General features: G+C 42.5%; 2 protein-coding genes across 6 annotated transcripts in view; one reads left to right on the top strand and one right to left on the bottom strand.

Moving 5' to 3' along the window:
* The window catches only part of LOC117552140 (cytoplasmic dynein 2 heavy chain 1), a 150713-nt gene that overhangs the window by 86207 nt on the left and 48515 nt on the right, over positions 1-15991 (bottom strand). For 4 of the 5 annotated variants that reach the window (XM_034225393.1, XM_034225397.1, XM_034225394.1 and 1 more), the window contains exons 61-69: positions 15068-15181; positions 14287-14450; positions 12285-12408; positions 12025-12146; positions 11732-11818; positions 9399-9525; positions 8185-8326; positions 6429-6538; positions 6047-6067 (exon numbers count right to left, since the gene is read on the bottom strand). In XM_034225393.1, coding sequence (XP_034081284.1) covers positions 6047-6067; positions 6429-6538; positions 8185-8326; positions 9399-9525; positions 11732-11818; positions 12025-12146; positions 12285-12408; positions 14287-14450; positions 15068-15181 — 1011 coding nt within the window. The remainder of the gene's footprint in view (positions 1-6046; positions 6068-6428; positions 6539-8184; positions 8327-9398; positions 9526-11731; positions 11819-12024; positions 12147-12284; positions 12409-14286; positions 14451-15067; positions 15182-15991) is intronic. The other variant, XM_034225396.1, reaches the window with a different exon arrangement.
* LOC117552141 lies at positions 413-4624 on the top strand. The gene is made up of 2 exons (XM_034225398.1): positions 413-3642; positions 3872-4624. The coding sequence occupies exon 1, from the start codon at positions 2491-2493 to the stop codon at positions 3430-3432; it is 942 nt and encodes a 313-aa protein (XP_034081289.1). The 5' UTR covers positions 413-2490; the 3' UTR covers positions 3433-3642; positions 3872-4624.

Genomic DNA, 15991 nt, shown 5'->3' with positions numbered 1-15991 from the left:
GTTAAATGGTCCAGCCAAGCATCATCTTCCAGCCCCATCTCACAGCCTGGAAAACGTCCTTAATGGAAGTTTCGATTGTATAGGAGAAAGTGTGTTTCGAAAAACACCTGACGACGACAAACCAGCCCTGTCTGTGGATGACAAGATCTTTCTCCGAATCATGGAAAACAAGGTGTATATGGATGATGAAAACCGCTGGGTGGCACCACTGCCCTTTCGCTTCCCCCGCAAGCCCCTTCCTAATAACAGGGAACATGCCTTGCAGCATCTCTCCTCTCTCCAGCGCTCATTCAGAAGGAGACCAGACATGAAAGAGCATTTCTTTGACTTCATGCAGAAGGTCATTGACAACCACCAAGCCGAGCCAACTCCACAACTGCAGCATGGACAAGAGTGCTGGTATTTGCCTACATTCGGTATTTACCACCTGCAAAAACCAGGGAAAATAAGAGTAGTTTTTGATTCCAGCTCTCAGTACAAAGGAGTGTCATTGAACGACGTTCTCCTCAGTGGACCCAACCTCAACAACACTCTAATTGGGGTCCTACTGAGATTCAGAAGGGAGCAAATAGCCGTCACAGCTGACGTAGAACAGATGTTCTATTGTTTCAAGGTCAGACAGGACCATCGCAACTTCCTGCGTTTTTTGTGGCACAGAGACAACGACCCAGATAAGGAGATTGTTGACTACTGGATGACAGTGCACGTGTTTGGCAACAGTCCATCACCAGCAGTAGCAACATACGGGCTGAGAAAGGCTGCAGAGCAAGGGGAAACTGAACATGGCACAGACTCAAAGGAGTTTGTATTCAGGAACTTTTATGTCGATGATGGACTAATTTCAGTGTCAAAAGAAGATGAAGCCATTGATCTGCAACAGCGAACCAAGAGCCTACTGGCTGAGTCCAATTTGAGGCTTCGCAAAATAGCTTCAAACAGTGCCAGGGTCATGGAGGCCTTTCCTCTTGAAGAACGAACAAGCGACTTTAAAGATCTGGATCTGGGAGCCGACCCTTTGCCTCTCCAACGGAGTCTGGGCATAAGCTGGGAACTCAATAATGACAGTTTCACTTTTAAAGTTTCACAGGACATTAAACCGTTCACTCGTCGAGGCATACTGTCCACTGTGAACAGTCTCTTTAATCCCCTGGGATTTGCATCTCCCATCACTGTGCAAGGCAAGGCGTTGGTAAGAGAACTTTCTTCAGAACAGTACGAGTGGGACGTCCCACTCCCACCAGAGAAGGAAGCTCAGTGGAAAGCTTGGACTGACTCCTTAACTGAGCTGGAACAGATTCAAGTACCAAGACCATATACCCCGGTCTCAATGTCATCTTGCAAACGAACAGAACTTTGTGTTTTCTCAGACGCTTCTACAAGGGCAATTGCTGCCGTAGCATACCTACGTGTTCTTGACTCTGATGGGAAATGGCATGGAGGCTTTGTGATGGGCAAATCAAAGCTCCTTACCCATTGCACACCATACCTCGCCTGGAGCTGTGTGGGGCAGTCTTGGCGGTTGAACTGGCAAAACTAATCAAGTCTGAGATTGACTTGGAGTTGAAGGCAGTCAGGTTCTTCACGGACAGTCGCGTTGTTCTTGGCTACATCTACAACAATTCAAGGCGGTTCTACACCTACGTAGCTAACAGAGTAGCTCGCATAAGGAACAGTACTAACCCAGAACAGTGGCTCTATGTGAAAACTGAAGTGAACCCTGCTGACCACGGAACAAGGCCAATACCAGCAGCTTGTCTGATGTCATCCAGTTGGTTCTTTGGCCCTCAATTTCTCCGTCAGACAGACACAGAGCAAGAAAATAAGACTGAATCATTTGAACTTGTGCAACCAGAGACTGATAAAGAAATGTATCCTCAAGTTCTCTCTCTTGCAACCAAGGTCACAGAGCAGAGTCTCGGATCACAACGGTTCAAACATTTCTCTACTTGGAAGGCTCTAGTAAGAGGTATGGCAACACTCATTCATGTAGCCAAGTCCTATTCCAGCAAGTCTCACACTGTAGAGTGCAATGGATGGCATCACTGCAAACAGTCACACACCTCAGAGCTCTCTCAGGCCAAAACAATCATCTTGAAGGCAGTGCAGCAGGATGTTTACAAGCAACTCAGGGCATTAATGTTCCTAGCCACAGCTCTCTTGTGAAACTGGACCCATTTCTTGACAAGGATGGATTGCTGAGAGTTGGGGGTCGCATCCATAAAGCCCAATTGGAAGACCAAGAGAAACATCCACTCATCCTGCCAGCCAGTCATCATGTTGCCACTCTCTTAGTCCGACACTATCATGATCAAGCAGCTCACCAAGGTCGCCATTTAACAGAGGGCGCACTGCGCACTGCCGTTGTCTGGATAGTAGGAGGGAAGAGGCTCATTTCGAGTACAATATTCAAATGTGTCATCTGCAGGAAGTTGAGAGGCAAGTTTGAGGTTCAGAAAATGTCTGTCCGATCTGCCTGCTGACAGACTGTCCATGGATCCACCTTTTACACATGTAGGGCTTGATGTCTTTGGTCCATGGAGTGTGATAACTCGTCGCACAAGAGGTGGTGCTGCTGAGAGTAAAAGATGGGCAGTCATTTTCACATGTCTCAGTACGAGAGCTGTTCACTTGAAGGTTATAGAAACCCTGACCACCTCAAGTTGCATTAATGCCTTGAGGCGCTTCCTGTCGATTCGTGGACCTGTCAAACACCTCAGGTCAGACAGAGGCACACACTTTATTGGAGCATGCAGAGAGCTTCAGATAAACACGGACGATCCTGAGATCAAGGACTATCTGCAAGACCATGGTTGTACATGGATATTTAACGCACCTCATTCCTCACATATGGGTGGAGCTTGGGAGAGGATGATTGGTGTGGCTCGACGGGTCCTTGATGCACTGCTGTTGAAGAATAAGGATAAACTGACCCATGAAGTCCTGGCCACTTTGATGGCTGAAGTTATGGCCATCATGAACGCCAGGCCTCTGGTTCCCATCTCTTATGATACAGACCTTCCTGAGATACTCTCACCTGCTACTCTTCTAACCCAGAAGGCGAGTGTGACACCCACACCCCCGGGGGACTTTGAACTGGATCACCTATGTAAGGTACAGTGGCGCCAGGTTCAGAGCTTGGCGAACTCCTTCTGGAAACGGTGGAAGCAGGAGTATCTGGCAACTCTTCAGCCTCGGAGGAAGTGGACCGAGGAGCGGCCTAATCTCCAGGATGGTGACGTTGTTTTGTTAAAGGACGTTCAAGCACAACGTAATGACTGGCCTCTTGGTCTGATAGTAAAGGCCATTCCAAGTTCGGACGGCAAGGTGCGAAAGGTCATGGTGAAGACCTTAGGTCAAGGGACAGCTAAAGAGTACCTTAGGCCCATCAGCGATGTGGTGTTACTGATACCAAGGGTAAAGAGATGTAAATAGTGGTAAAAAGGTTTACCAAGCGGGGAGTGTTCTGACACCATAGTGTATTGGCACCCCCTAGTGGCAAAATTCGGTACTGTAGCTTTAAGGCACCAGATAGCGCGACTCCTTCTTGTGTTTTAGTTTACACAGGAAAGCCATGCAGAGCACATCGTAGCTCAGTTCTATGCCACAGATCATTTTGTTTTAATCCTTGGAGTAGATCTGTCTGTAAGTATACAAACTTACATGTGTGCCAAGTTATGTTTCAAAAATGTGGTTTAATTGATTGTGTGGTTTCAATGTGTAAGATAAGCTAAGCTAACTAGCTGCTAAGCTAACGGACATAGCTCATTCTTAGCATAGGCTGTTGATTATACTGCACTCTATTTGCATTATGTTGCACATGTATTATTTAAATTGTGTAACTTGTGTTGTATTTTTCTGTTTATTTTTGCAGTTTTACAATTTCAAGCCTCAGTAAATGGTCAACTCAACAACTGTCTTCTGAGTCTTTGTTAGCTATCTGTTAAGCTATGCAGTGCGATGCATACGCAAGGGCAGAATAGCGGTGTAAAACACCGATTCCGTAATTGACTTTGTATTACATGCTTTATATGTAGTTTAAATGAAAGTTCAGTGTCTAGCCATTCACCAAGATATTTAAAGCTATCAATTTTATGCAGAGCAGTGCCATCCTTACATGTTATTACTACATTAGGTTTGGATTTGAGCTTCTGCCTGGTACCAAAGACCATGGTATAAGACTTTGTTTTGTTAAGCAGTAGTTTATTGTGTGATAGCCAGTCCTGTAAGATATTAAAATCCGATTGACGAGAGATCTGAATTTGTGAAAAATCTGATTTGGATGTATATATGACAGTGTCATCAGCATAAAGGTGAGTACAACAATTAATGAGACAAGAAGATAAATCATTTATGTAAATAGAGAACAGAAGTAGGCCCAGAGTTGATCCTTGGGTTACACCCTTTTGTTGGATCAACAGGTCAGACTGTTTCCCATTAACAACCACACATTGCTTTCTACTGTGAATGTACGAGTTAAACCATAACACTGTATTATTAGAAAGGACAATGCCGTGAAGTTTATCCAAGAGCAGAAATGTGACATAATAATACATTTTATTTCTATAGCGCTTTTCTTGAATCCAAAGACGCTTTACATTTGGGAGGGAGGGTAGACAAACAAAACAAAAACAAAGCCAAAAAGAAACAAAACAGAACACAGAGCCGATTGCCCCCCCAGAGCGTTCCGGTTGCAGATCTATCCACCTTGGGACCCGTTATCGTTTGCGGGGTCCGTTTCCGCGTTTCCGTTACGGCCTCATGTGAACAAACGGGCTATGCGAAAGAGAAAAGTAGCGGATACAACCGTTTGCGTTTTCATGTAAACAGCACCTAAGTATTAGGGATGGGAACGATTAATCGAATATTCGAAATGATTCAAGTATTCGAATATGAGTTATGAATATTTTTATTGTAATTTCCTTTTTTTTGGGAGAAGTGCCTAAGTTGATTACATATTATCAAATGGAATAATTCAATGTATACGACAGTGCCATAGCTACAAAATGTGTTAGGTCTAAGGGTGTGTTTTGCTCCGCTCACCGGTCCCTCACAGCGGGGAGAGCTGCAGGTGCTGATCTCTCTCTCTCACGTCCGGTTATAATTCACTCGCGTTTATGTCCAAATCCATCAGATCTAGCTAGTTCTAGCTAATGATATGGCTGCTGCCCCTCCCTATACGCAGATCACGCAGACTCAAACCTCAACTTATGCCCAAATTCCAGCTGAGAGGGTCTTCTCTACGGCTGGCCTGATTGTGAATCGCCTCCGCACCCGCCTCTCCCCTGAGCATGTAGATATGCTCATATTCTTAAACAAGAATGAGTATTGAATAGCTGCATTCTGTACATAGGCCCTGTTATAGGTTGTTGATCTCTGTTGTAATAGGGTTACGTTACCCTAACTGGTTATGTTGTTCGTGTATGATCCCTCTTTAATTTAAAAACCAAGTTATGTTTTAAGCATGAAAGCTGTAGGCCTATAGCTGTCAACTGTTCAAACTGTGATCACCAGTTCAATACATTTGACAAATTTGACTTGGTTTCTATACTTATTTGAACATGTATTTATTTATTTTTCAAAATTAAATATTTTTTATCTTTTTGTAAACATTTTTCCCACATTTTTTTCTTTTTGTTATAGGATATGTACATTTCGGTTAACCTTTTTTTTGGGGGTCGAATATCCGAATATACATTTGCTTTCAAATTCCCATCCCCACTAAGTACATCACAGCATACATTGACATATTAGTGAGAAACTGCTGCAATTAACCCCCTTTGTAGTTCTGTACCAAATAGGCTAATTGATTGAGATGATTAGGTTGTCTAATAAATATACAGATAAAGGTCATCTTGGTTTTTGCATATTGGTGTTTGTGTGTTTGTGTTAATGTGAATGACTGCCATACACATTTTGTTGGTAGTGTATACAGAAGATGAAACAACAATAATAAAGAAACTATAAAAAAGGAACACACAGACAGACAGTGAGAGAAACAGGGAGGCTACGCTAAGCTATAAGGAAGAATGATGGAACAGCTTCTTACCCGTAGCTTGAGTGCATTGATCTGATGCAGCAATGGTAAAAACAAAACACATTACAGACAAATGGAAGACAGATGAATGGCAACAAGGGAAAGATTATTGACAAAACTATTAATATGGAGACTGGCTCTTACAAGAGAGTGCTGTATTTATATTGTACTTTGATGTCTTTTGTAATGCATGAGAGCATAAGCCTTACTGTAAGCTAATATAGAAATAGAAAAAAGTTAACTTTGCAGAAGGAGATGGATGTTGGGGATTACATTGCATTAAGTCTACATTACAATAGATCTTCCTGTGAAAAATCTGAATTGTTATTAAGGGAAATAAAGCAAAAGTGGAAAAATGAACAAAATTAGACCGAGTGACAAATGGATGTCTAACCTGTAATATGACCAGTGCATTCTCCATGGAGAGGTCATCAGATGGCAACCCTTGACCCTTCCAGATCAGCTGCTCACTCTCCGAGCACAGGAATGAACGCAAGTCAAACTCTGAAACAAACAAACAACACACAAATGCAGATTTGTTGCTTTTCTTTTTGCCCACTAAAAACAATCCTGTGATATGACAGTTACTGACAACAAGCCTCATCAATAGTGCCTAAACACAGTATAATACACTTTAAGTGGGTTCACTAAGTTATCTTGACACCTACATTGTGGAGTAGGGCTGCAACAAACGACTAATTTGATAATCGATTAATGAAACGATTAATCGACTATTCGGACTATTACTGTGTGCCTTGCACAATTTCTCAAACGCTCTTATTTAGCCATCAACTTTTAGATTTAGCTTGAGGTTGTTTTAGGCATGTGGAAACTAACAATGAAAACAATAAAGATTAATACTTGATTCAAAAATACATATATTATTAAATTAACTTGACAAATTGTGAACAATTAACATCGCTTTTTATTTAAATTAAATAAGAAACAACAATGTTTTAACAAATCGTATTAAATAATGTGATGACAGAACTGTAAACAGAATAGCTGAAACTTTAACAAAATAAATAACTCAGTTACCTCTAATCATTAACCCATGTTTCTATAATTTTGTTAACTCCGTGTGTTGCTGACGGGGAAAAGTTACTCGTGGGCGGGGCTACAGAGCTAGGTACTAGAAAGACAGTCGAGCCCGGTGCATTTCTCCGTCTGAATGTGGAGCACTTTTGCTAAATGTTTAGACAAATTGCTCGTGTTACCGCCCTTACATGCTAAACTCTTATTACACTTTTGGCAAAGAGCATTGTCCACATCGAGACGGGTAACATTTAACCACACCTTGGAGCGCTTCTCTCCGCCATCCCCGCTGTGTGTGTGTGTGTGAGTGTGTGAGTGTGTGTGTGTGTGTGTGTGTGTGTGTGTGTGTGTGTGTGTGTGTGTGTGTGTGTGTTGCATGCATGTAGCAGCTGTGCATGTGTGTAAACTGCCCCGCCCCCTCGCACACAGACGGGGGAGAGAGATCTCGTCTCGATTGGAAAGATCGAAAATACACCATAGACGCATTTTTTTGTCTTTTTGCATGTTAGAAACGAGTTGGCGACACTAAAACTGTGACTGAATTAGTTGGCAACTAATTTGGTCATCGATTTTAATCGATTAAGCACCCCTATTGTGGAGAAGCCATTGGAAGGACATAAGGATTTAAAAAAATGATAGTGGGTCAACTTGACTCAGCTCTTAACATGCACATCTGAAGCCCCCTGGGAACGAGGTTGCCAAGCGGAATAATGTGGAAGGAGCTATTAATAAGACACTAATTAGTGCTGAAAGAGACTTTCACACGTTTTCAGGTTCATTTGTGTAGAGGGAATTTTGGAAGGCTGACAAATGAAGGTGATTATGCTTGGCAGATGAGAAGTCAAATCCAGTTCTGAAAAACAGGATTATTCAATTCTGTAATGCTTAATGTGAATTCCTGACATTTGTACTTGTTGTGTTGCTAAATACAGTTGCAATGTTGGGTTACTTGAGTGAAGTTGTATTCTTAGAGTGTTAAATGTTCAATAGTGAACTAGTTAAATGGTGATCAAGCTATTGTAACACTTAGAGTTAAGGAGAGGAGAAAGTAGTGTGCTTTTTGTGTGTCTGGTGCTAGTGTGTCGTTAGCTATGTATAAGTAGTTGTATGTTTACTTTGTAGTCCGGATTGAGCCATCCATGTCTCTTGACAGTGTCTCCTGCGGTCTTCAGATGCTGCAGAGAGGTAGGTGATGAAGGCTGCAGCAAGCATGGCCCTCATAGGGAGCGTTTCCAACTCATTCTTTATCTCAGACATCTGATCAAAAAGAGAGTAGGTGATTAGGGTGAAAGAACAGATTATTAACAGACAAGAGAGGGGAGGGCACTGCGGGGATTGGGAGGAATCAGAGGGATAAAAGAAGGGAAAGGTAAGTAACCAGACCCTCGTGGGCATTGCATGCGTTTCCTCTGATGAACCACAAAACCCCGACTTCTAGCCCCAAAAATCCCCAAAAGTCTACACTGACTCTGACCAGAACACAAATGCAGTAACACAGGCACACACTTGTTATTATGAGATAATGTAATGTTATGATTTCTATGTTGAGCCGGAATTAATTTGAGTCTATTAGCATGCTCACAAGCGATTTTTGGAGAATAACTATGCATCAGGCTTAATTGAAACGCCTTATGACCCTGAATCCCGCCATCTCTGTGCTGCCGGTTTTCATAACCATGCGATCTCTGGTTTAATACTGTCAGACATCATGATACACCCAACACCTTAGCTCAAAACATCCATCTATTTATGCACCACTCAGTCTGTACTCGCTCACTCTCTTGTTTACCCCTCTCCCCATGTGCCCTTGAAACACTTTTAACAACTTAGAGGCATCAACATATAGCTAACCACAGCTTCTGCACAGTGTGCAAAAGTGTTGGGGAGGAAATGTGTAGTGTGAGGATATGGAGATACGTGAGAAGAGAGTTAACTGGCTCTTTGGTGGGTGCGGACCTTGAGGGAGGCAGTGAGTGTGTGTGTGTGTGTGTGCGCAAGTGTGCGTGTCAGCAAGAGATTGAGTGTTTTAATTAAGGCGCAGACAGATGCTGCAGAGAGGAGTAAAAACAGCCAGAAGGGACCAAAGACAGCAGGATACATCCCCCCTATCATCACACACACACACACACACACACACACACACACACACACACACACACACACACACACACACACACACACACACACACACACACCACACACACACACACACACAAAAACACACACACAGCTCCTGTTGCTCTTATGTGTTAAAAGTGCCCCTTTCTTAGTAAATGCGTATAACCTCCCTCACCGGTACACACCTCAACACACAGACACGTCAAACTACCTGTGCGTTCCACCGTGTGTGTTCTCCTTCCAGTTGTGATAGGAGCTGCTGGGCGGCAGTGATCGTGTCCTGAGCTTTTGTTACCTCAGCCTCCAACTTAGCCGCCTCTGTAGTGTGACACTGAAACCTGAGATAAAGAATAAAAAGAAGGGGAAGAAAAAAATGCGTAAATGCTTTTGATGTGGAATCATTGGAGATTTTTAAGCTCGACATTTTGATATTCGTTTCATCTACCCAGGCTAGACTAAATAGATTGAAAACATGTATTTAATTATTTCTCTGTTGTGTAAAGCATTTGTAGCTACTTCTGTGCCTTTCAAAATACAAATCTGGATAATGCGTTGTTGGGACAGGTGAGGTGAGGAAAAGTAAGGAATGGTGCCAAGAGACTACTCAAGAGGAGAGGAGAGGAATGGCCGGGGCAAGTAAGACATCTTTCAGTTTGACTAACACAGTTAAGAAGTCATTGTACAAATAGGGTTGGATACTAAGTCAAATGGCAAGACAGATTGTCTGAGAGAGCAAAGGTTGAACATGTTGGAGGAAAGAGCAGGGAATGAGCGCTCAGTCACACTTGTAGAGGGAAGTTTACCTTTGTTCATTATGTCCTTATAAGAAAAGAACTGGCTGATGTCCAGGCAAAAGAGAGTGGCCCGTTATCATTGATTGTTTGTATCCTTGGTATAACTACATGGTAAAAGAGAGGAAGGGATCCTGCATGGCTGGCAGTAAGTCAAGGCAACTACTAGATTTGTTTGTGGAAATCTAGCCTGCAAGCCGAGCTTCAGAAGTTTCTTAAAAGCTTCATAATTTCCAAAGATTCCTGCTTTTCACCAAAGCTTTGAAGTAAATGACACTTCACCAGTCCTGGTTCTGCCCATGCCATGAAACAAAAGGAACCATTTATTGTCCTGTCTCTAATTGAATGTCTTTGTTTTAGTCATAAGGCAATATTTAGACTTTGTCACTGGTAAAATACAGAATGAAAGGATTCAACGCTGGAAGAATAGATGGAAAGTCAACACTAAAGACTCACTTCTTCTCCCTGGCCTTCTAGTCAGAGCGGAGCACGACTCATGACATTTCCGGGTGTTTGATTTTTATATTTGCTGTTGTAATTTATTGTCTTCTGTTTGCTATCGCAGTAAAGTGTTTTTTATTGCATGTACACAGGGTTGGGAGGGTTACTTTGTAAATGTAATCAGTTACTGATTACTGAATACATGGCTCTGAAAGTAATCCGAATACAGTTACAGTTACGTGTCTTAAAAAAGTAACGTAATCAGATTACTTTTGGATTACTTTCTTTTTCCATCACAGATGGGTATGTTTTGGTGAACAGGAGACACAAAAAGCAAAAGGACACTGAATGTGTTTTTACTGTTTTAATGGCTTATCAAGAGTGAACTGAAACATAACATCTGAAACGATGTAACAACATAATACACTTTTTGGGGATGCAGCTTGGGATGTGAGGAGTGAGGGACACGGCTTAGAACGAGCGTGTCACCTTCTGTCCTGCCAGTGTTGGCAGGACATGAATTAAAATGTCAAACTCGGACTTCATTTTAAGGACATTACGGCCAGGGGTGTAGAGCTATATTTGTTTAAGCACCGGATTGGCAAAACAGGAGAGTGTGTGCACCAGTCTGCCTTGATCTATGCATTCATGTCCGTGACTCTCACAGTATCTGCTGCCCGCAGCTGTTTTATAGAAGGAACACCTCCTTCACTTCATGAAATCTCTGCAGCGCCAGGAGGCAGCCTCTGAGAAGAGGAGCACGCAGTGCCTTTCACGCACCGCCTTCACTGTGTTTACCTTCAGAAATAATCATTAGTAAGGCTAAAGAAAGAGCGACCGCAGGCTGATGTGTTTTAACCACACACACGCGATTTAAACGCAGACTTTTGTTCTTCCATGTTTCGTTGTTATTGTTTCACTGAGCGGACCCGCGATTTTTTTTCAAACGCTTTTTTGGTCCATCTGCGGCGGTAATAGGTTTTGTGGGCTGTGATGATTCGGCTGTATACCTTTAGTAATGAATATTAAATGTTGTGAGGAAATCTTTCCACCAATAATTCCAATAAGTATTCCAAAATGTATTCACTTCAGGTTTACGAAAGTAACTGTAATCAGATTACTCGTTTTTCAAATGTAACGCGAGCTGAATACAGTTACTTGATTTTTGTATTCTGATTACGTAACGCCGTTACATGTATTCCGTTAAAACCCAACCCTGCATGTACAGCACTTTGGCTCGACCAAAAATCGTTTTTAAAATGTGCTATATAAATAAAACCTGATTTGATTTGAAAGTTAGAAGGAGGCATACTTCTCTTTCAGCTCGTTGACTTTGGCTCCGACAGAGTTAAGCTGGTCCTCCAGCTTATTCTTCCTGCTCTCTGTTTTCCTCATGTTTCTGGACACACACAATAACAAGTGTTAGGTCTGTATATTTATTTTGAGAGAAAATGAATATGAGCTGCCAGGTGAAGACCAAGACCAAAAGCTCACTTACAAGCATGCATGAAATCGATTTTCTTTGACTACAATTATGATGAATAAGTGTGTGTGTGTATGGTGCTATTATAGCATAGTGGTATTTGTGTGTGTGTGTTTTCCTACTCCAGTAGTCCGGCCTGCTCTCTCTCCAGTGGCTGGATCCTCTCTAGGACGTGGGAGTATTGGATGTTGGCTTTGACCCAGGCGGCCAGGGGAGCAGCTGCTGCACTCGCACGCTTTGCATTCTGACCAACAACAGCAATAAGTCAGTAATAACAAAAGTTACAATACTATTTTCAGCTAAGAAATACAAAAGGAACAAGGAACAATCACTTTCAGCTACCATACATCTAATTATTATTCTGCTATTGTGGCTAACTGACCTTGGGCTCGAAGGAAGCCTTGTTCCTGTTGAGCAGTTCTTCCACACTCTGGCGAATCTCAGGGGTGATGTTCCTCACCTCAAATGTTGTTATGTCCTCCCTCACACCACGCTTAGCCAGAAAACTACAGAAGAAATGAGGAAAAAACAAGAAAGAGAGAGGATTGGACATGACCAGGTGACAAAGAAATCACATACATGTTGACTGTGGTGATAACATGTATGTACAACATCAGGAAGATACGTCCCCAGCTGACACAGAAAGCCACTCAGGTTCTGGTCCAGGCTCTCGTCATCTCACGCCTAGACTACTGCAACTCCCTCCTGGCTGGTCTACCTGCATGTGCCATCCGACCTCTGCAGCTCATCCAGAATGCAGCGGCTTGTCTGGTCTTCAACCTTCCTAAATTTTCCCACACCACTCAGCTCCTCCGCTGCCTTCACTGGCTTCCAGTAATTGCTAGAATCCACTTCAAGACACTGGTACTTGCTTACCGTGCTGCGAATGGATCTGGCCCTTCGTACATCCAGGACATGGTTAAACCGTACACCCCAGCGCGTGCACTTCGCTCTGCATCAGCCAAACGACTCGCTGCGCCCTCGCTGCGAGGGGGACCCAAGTTCCCATCGGCAAAAACACGTGGGTTTGCTGTCCTGGCTCCAAGATGGTGGAATGAGCTCCCCATTGACATCAGGACGGCAGATAGCTTGCACATCTTCCGGCGCAGACTGAAAACTCATCTCTTTCGACTCCACTTCGACCGTTAGAACTATTAATGAAGCACTTTTATACTAATAAAGGACTGGCTTACCTAAAGCCAGTTGAGTAGCACTTGAAATGTTTGGCTCTATGAAACCTGATGTACTTATATGATTCTGTTTTCTTCAAGGTTGTGTCTTCCTGGTCGAATGCACTTATTGTAAGTCGCTTTGGATAAAAGCGTCAGCTAAATGCAATGTAATGTGATATTTTGATGTTAATGCCATGGCAGTAAAGCAAAGTCAAGAAGTGATAGAGAGACAGATCTTTAGAGAGGAAGACAGAAGTAAGTGACTTATGAAGAAGAAAAAAATGAAGAAGCTAATGTTAATTCAAAATAAAATTGAGAAACTTAGTTTTTTCATCTCTAATTAAGCGCAAACAAATTAAATGTATTCTCTTTGTTACCCATGAAGATGAATTGTCTTTCCCCTTCTGTCACACACGCACGCACACACCATGTATACATCACTGCAGGGGACATTACATTGACTTGCATGCATTTCCTGGAGACTTATCCTAACCTTAACCATAACCAACACATGTCTAACCCTAACCCTTACCCTAACCCTAATCCTAACCAAGTCTTCACCCTAAAATTAATGACTCCCCTCATGGGGACCTCCAATTTGTCCCCATAAGGGAGGCGAGTCCCCACACGTGACTGTGTAAACAGATTTAGGTCCCCACAAGTATAGTAATGCTAGGCCACACACACACACACACACACCACACACACACACACCACACACACACACACACACCACACACACACACACACACACACACACACACACACCACACACACACACACACACACACACACACACACACACACACACACACACACACACACACACACACACACACACACACACACACACACACACACACACAGACAGACGCCCAGAGTGGAGTCATTAGCAAGGCAGAATTACTTTTGGTCCGTCTGATACCCTCTAAAGGTGAGTGTGTGCTACAAAGCTACATTTACATGAAATCAAAAAGTAATTGCGTAATGCTGCATAAATACCATAACGTTCTTTTTTCGGGCCATAAGAACAAATGGTGGGAAAATATAAATGTTTGGACGATACACGGACTAATATTATGCCGTGAAGACAACTAAAGCAGAAATTGATGATTCATTCCCTCCATCTAAACTTTCTCATTTATTATTCCACCCTTCTTTCTCCTTTCTCATGTCTATCATTTGACACACCCATGTTCTTCCCCTTTTCACCTTTTCATGCTGACCCAGGAGGTGTCGAAGGTTCCCATCATTCTCAGGACCCCCCCTCCAGGAGTGTCTCTGATGACGTCAGGCGGCATGCGGAGGGAGCGGATTTCTGACAGAGCATTCAGGCTTGATGTTCCCAACTGCACGCTTGCTTCATCTACCAAAGGCTAGACGGCAGCAATAAGGGGGGGGGGGATACAGAGGTTAGAAGGGATGAGTACAGCTGGGATGGAGAGTAAATACCTGTTCGAGGGAGAAGTTGTATGTGTCAGGGTTCATACACTTTTTCAATGACTTCCAATGGTCTCCATGACCTTTACCTAATTTTCCATGACCAAAAAAATTACTCTTTCTCAGCAGTACCACTGAAAATGGTTTATTTTAACATGGAACAGGAAAATAAGGTCTGCATATGAAAACATGTTGTGCCTATCTAAAACAAATCAAATAGTTGGCTTACTAGCTTCTACAGGCTAAAGCAACTAAAATCTCTCACCAGCAAAATACCTCGTCAGTTAAATGCCATTTTACGTTTCATTACTATACGATACAGTATTTATTATCATTATAGTATTACTATTTCGGCGATTAGATAAAATATAAATTATATTTGATGCAACTTTAGTTACATTTCCATGACTTTTCGAAAAACTTTGGGAAAAATATTGTTTTCCATAACTTTTCCAGGGCCTGGAATTAGCATTTTGAATTTCCATGACTTTTCCAGGTTTCCAGAACCCTGATGTGTGTGTATTTCTAGTAACAGACGTATAATGACACTTACCTGTACTTCTTTCAGCTCATCATCTATTTTTGCCTTTCTCTCTTCAATCTTGGCCACTTCATGAGCCATCTTCCCTTTTATCTTTTCCATTTCTGTCTTCTGGTCACTTGCATTCTGGATGGAAACAAAAAAATAAATTAATCGTGATGTTTATTACAGCCTTCATATGTTTCTGAAACAGAAGAATCTTAAACACAGCATACTGTCTTCGTCTTGCTATTCTCTGAGAACACTTGACCTGGAGATTTGACAACTAAAACCTCTCTGAACAACCTGTTAAAATGTAAATGAGACTCTTTTCAATACTTCAATTCTGAGATGCGTCAGACATACAGCCCCAGTCCTCCTCCTCCTCCTAAAGATGAAAGATTTGGTTTCAGATTGTTGAGGATGAAAAGAGAAAGTGGTTGAATCGCCTCTATATGATCCCAAGAATCCATATCCATCTTATCACATCGCACCCTCAGCCCAAGCAAATCTCTTCATTGACTGTCTTCTCATCCTTCCAATTCTCCCTGTCAAGTCTTGATCCCTTCTTACGTGCCACATATGTCTCCTATTCGTTGATAGAATCTAATTTGTCTGCCTCTCCCACTGCTTTCTACTCTTTCCCAAGCCTCTATCACTATTCCATCAAGTTTGTTTCCCCTAGTCATTGCTCTGTCTGAGTGTTTCTCCTTTGCCCCTCCCTGCTGTCACCATCTCTACAGGAGGCGTAGTTGCTACAGTCCAAAGGGACAAGTCTATTCGGTAATTATCACTCTGCAAACTGACTCTGCTGACAGTTTCTCCTTCTGTTGTTTCCTCTCTCTTCCCTTTTCTCTCCATCTCACTCAAAAAAGCCAATTCCCCACAAAGAGGAGACAGAGGGATATCATATCTAATGAACAGGGTTCAGCTTCCCTTTCCCTCCATACATCTATC

The sequence above is a fragment of the Gymnodraco acuticeps genome, unplaced genomic scaffold (assembly GCF_902827175.1).
Source record: "Gymnodraco acuticeps unplaced genomic scaffold, fGymAcu1.1, whole genome shotgun sequence".
Lineage (NCBI taxonomy): Eukaryota > Metazoa > Chordata > Actinopteri > Perciformes > Bathydraconidae > Gymnodraco > Gymnodraco acuticeps.
Note: the sequence above shows the minus strand (reverse complement) of the source record. Positions and strands in the feature narration are given on the sequence as shown.

Coding starts and splice junctions, on each gene's coding strand:
- LOC117552141 (XM_034225398.1), top strand. CDS start 2,491: ATGGATCCACCTTTTACACATGTAGGGCTTGATGTCTTTGGTCCATGG.